At 49.0% G+C, this 2,071-nt stretch overlaps 1 protein-coding gene across 1 annotated transcript; it reads left to right on the top strand.

Annotated features, from left to right (window-relative positions):
- Positions 1-433: 433 nt before the first annotated feature.
- Positions 434-2,071, top strand: LOC145799440 (uncharacterized). The gene is made up of 2 exons (XM_082889025.1): positions 434-926; positions 2,052-2,071. Exons 1-2 carry the CDS (start codon positions 434-436, stop codon positions 2,069-2,071), a joined length of 513 nt encoding a protein of 170 aa, XP_082745151.1.

The following is a 2,071-nucleotide window of genomic DNA, read 5'->3' as shown; positions in this document are numbered from 1 at the left end:
AGAAATTGCACAGCAGGGCGATATTGGCGACGCGAAACTTGCGTGCCTCGCCATAGAACCTCCAGCCGGCATAGTACTGCAGCCCAGCGATGTGACGCCGAACTTGGGCATACTAGTTCAACCTGTTGGGTCCGGTGCTGCATCGCCGAGGGGGAATGAAGAACAGCCGAGCGACCGTGATCCCATCGACCTTCAAGCCTCCCAGGACCCCTCAGAGTGTTGGAAGCTCTTTGTCGGTGAAATGTGGAAACCTTTTGTAGATGGAGCCTTAAATCGTCACGGTGCCGGACTGGGCATAGTTTTGATCTCCTCAGATGGTCTGACCATCGAACACTCTATCACACTCAGATTCCCTGCGTCAAACAATGAGGCTAAGTACGAGGCACTGCTGGCCGAACTTAAAAGCGCGCTCTAGTTGCGCGCATCTGAGCTGATGGTTTACAGCGATTCCCAACTTGTTGTCAACCAATTGTTTGGGGTCTACGAAGCTAAAGACGACAGAATGGCAAAGTACCAAGCTCTGGTAAGAGACGATATCAAGCGATTCCAGGCGATAAGGGTCCAACAAATTGGACGGGAAGAAAATGGCTATGCGGATGAGTTAGCCGGTCTGGCTTCCATGGTCGACAGAACATCTCCCAGTCCTCTCCTAATTGAGTTTCTTCCAAGGCCTAGTATTGAGAAACCCGAGCAGACAAAAGTACTCTGCACTGAGCTTGGCCCTTCTTGGATGGACCCTATTATCCTCTTCCTAAAAGAGCAGACCCTTCCGGCCGATAAAAAGGAAGCGCATAAAGTCCGAGTGAAGTTAGAGCGGTTTTGGCTCTCTCCATCTGGCGCTTTACACAAGAAGTCTTTCGCCGGTCCTTACCTTAAGTGTGTACACCCAAACAGCGTGGAAGCTTTCCTGTACAAGATTCATGAAGGCATATGCGGCAGTCACATCGGGGGAAGATCTTTGGCCTACCGTTATCTCACAAGGATATTGGTGGCCGTGCATGCAAGCAGACGCTCAAAAATATGTCCGCAAATGTGAGAAGTGCCAGAAGTTCGCCCACCAAATTCACCAGCCGGCCAGAGAACTTCTTCCCCTCTCAATCCCTTGGCCTTTTGCGATGTGGGGGCTGGACATAGTGGGACCACTCCCAACGACACCAGGCAATCAGAAGTTCTTCATCGCGGCTACGGACTACTTCACCAAATGGGTTGAAGCTGAGCCCTTAGTAACTATCAAGGAGAAAGACGTCAAACGATTTGTCTGGCAGAATGTGGTAACGCGGTTTGGCGTCCCCAAGATTCTGATTTCTGATAATGGCACCCAATTTGACGGGCGCTTATTCAGAGAATTTTGTGAGGAATTGAAAATTGAATTCTACAACTCCACCTTGGCTTACCCGCTGTCTAACGGCCAAACCGAAGCATCAAACAAGACCATTTTTGATAGGTTGAAGAAAAGACTTGAGAAAGCCAAAGGAAAATGGGCTGAGGAACTCCCAAGTGTCCTTTGGGCATATCGAACGACCCCGAGACGATCTACTGGGGAAACTCCTTTTGCCCTGGCGTACGGCATGGAGGCGATTATCCCATTGGAAATCGGCATGCCCACCATCTGCAATGAAAATTTTGAGCCCGAGTTGAATTCTGAAGCAGTCGCCCTGGAATTGGACTTAGCTGAAAAGCACCGAGAAAAAGCTTTGATCTACGTGGCCGCATACCAACAAGAATTGTCTAGGAAATACAACAAAACCGTGCACCCCAGACCGTTCAAAGTGGGCGACTGGGTTCTAAGGAAGGTTATGGGCAACACACTGGTGCCGGGCGAAGGCAAGCTAGGGGCAAACTGGGAAGGGCCTTACAAGATAACCGGTCTGGCAGGTAAGGGGACATACCACTTGGAAGATTTGGAAGGAAAGGGCATACCCCAGCCATGGAATGCGGCTAACCTCAAATTGTACTATTTTTAGTTTTCATAGTTTTTATGTGATTCTTTTGAGGAAGGACTTATTTGTCTTACACTTTTGAATGTAATACTCTTTTTGTCAATATAATAGAAGTGACTTACCTTCGCTGA

This window comes from Camellia sinensis, chromosome 9, assembly GCF_055761805.1.
Source record: "Camellia sinensis isolate YWXY chromosome 9, ASM5576180v1, whole genome shotgun sequence".
Classification (NCBI taxonomy): Eukaryota; Viridiplantae; Streptophyta; class Magnoliopsida; order Ericales; family Theaceae; genus Camellia; species Camellia sinensis.
Note: the sequence above shows the minus strand (reverse complement) of the source record. Positions and strands in the feature narration are given on the sequence as shown.

Excerpts from the sequence above, each read along its gene's own strand:
- LOC145799440 (XM_082889025.1), top strand. The coding sequence starts at position 434 with ATGGTTTACAGCGATTCCCAACTTGTTGTCAACCAATTGTTTGGGGTC. Across the intron at positions 927-2,051 it reads CCTGTACAAGATTCATGAAG|AAGTGACTTACCTTCGCTGA; the intron begins GCATATGCGGCA and ends TCAATATAATAG.